Here is a 542-nt window from a genome sequence, read left to right as displayed (position 1 = left end):
CACCTGGTTAGCATCCTGTGCCCACCCGGGGACCCCTCCCATGGCCGAGCACCTGGTTAGCATCCTGCGCGTCGGTGGCGGCCTTGTTGCCACTGTCGCGCATGAAATAGTTTTCCACGATGTCTTTGAAGAAGCATTGCTGCTTGCACACGGGGCAGTCCACTGTGACTGCAAAAGGCCCAAAAAGCGTCACCAGGACGCCCCCGCGCCGCCCCATCCCCGCTCCGGACAAAGCCCCCCAGCCTGTCCCCGCCCCCCCCCCGGCGCGCTTCCGGCGCCCCCAGCCCCCCACCGCGCCCCGACCCCCACCCGGCCCACTCACCCGCGCCCTCGCCGCCGTCCCCGGAGCTGTTGGAGGCTGCAGGGGTGGTAGGCCCGAGGCAGGCGCTGCAGGCGGAGTGCAGGCAGGGCAGCAGCCGCGGCTCCCGCTCGGGCCGCAGACGCTCCCGGCAGACGCCGCAATGCTCCAGCAGCTCCAGGGCCTCGCCGCCGCCTGCGCCGGGCGACGAAGCCGAGGCCGAGGCCGCAGCAGAGGAGGCGGC

General features: G+C 72.5%; 1 protein-coding gene across 1 annotated transcript in view; it reads right to left on the bottom strand.

Moving 5' to 3' along the window:
* TRIM28 (tripartite motif containing 28) overlaps nt 1-542 on the bottom strand; it is a 6,765-nt gene that overhangs the window by 5,695 nt on the left and 528 nt on the right. The window contains exons 2-3 of the mRNA XM_006903040.1: nt 323-542; nt 53-168 (exon numbers count right to left, since the gene is read on the bottom strand). Coding sequence (XP_006903102.1) covers nt 53-168; nt 323-542 — 336 coding nt within the window. The remainder of the gene's footprint in view (nt 1-52; nt 169-322) is intronic.

The sequence above is a fragment of the Elephantulus edwardii genome, unplaced genomic scaffold, assembly GCF_000299155.1.
Source record: "Elephantulus edwardii isolate Elephantulus edwardi_28Jun2011 unplaced genomic scaffold, EleEdw1.0 scaffold00496, whole genome shotgun sequence".
NCBI lineage: Eukaryota > Metazoa > Chordata > Mammalia > Macroscelidea > Macroscelididae > Elephantulus > Elephantulus edwardii.
This window is presented reverse-complemented; position numbering and strand designations above follow the sequence as displayed.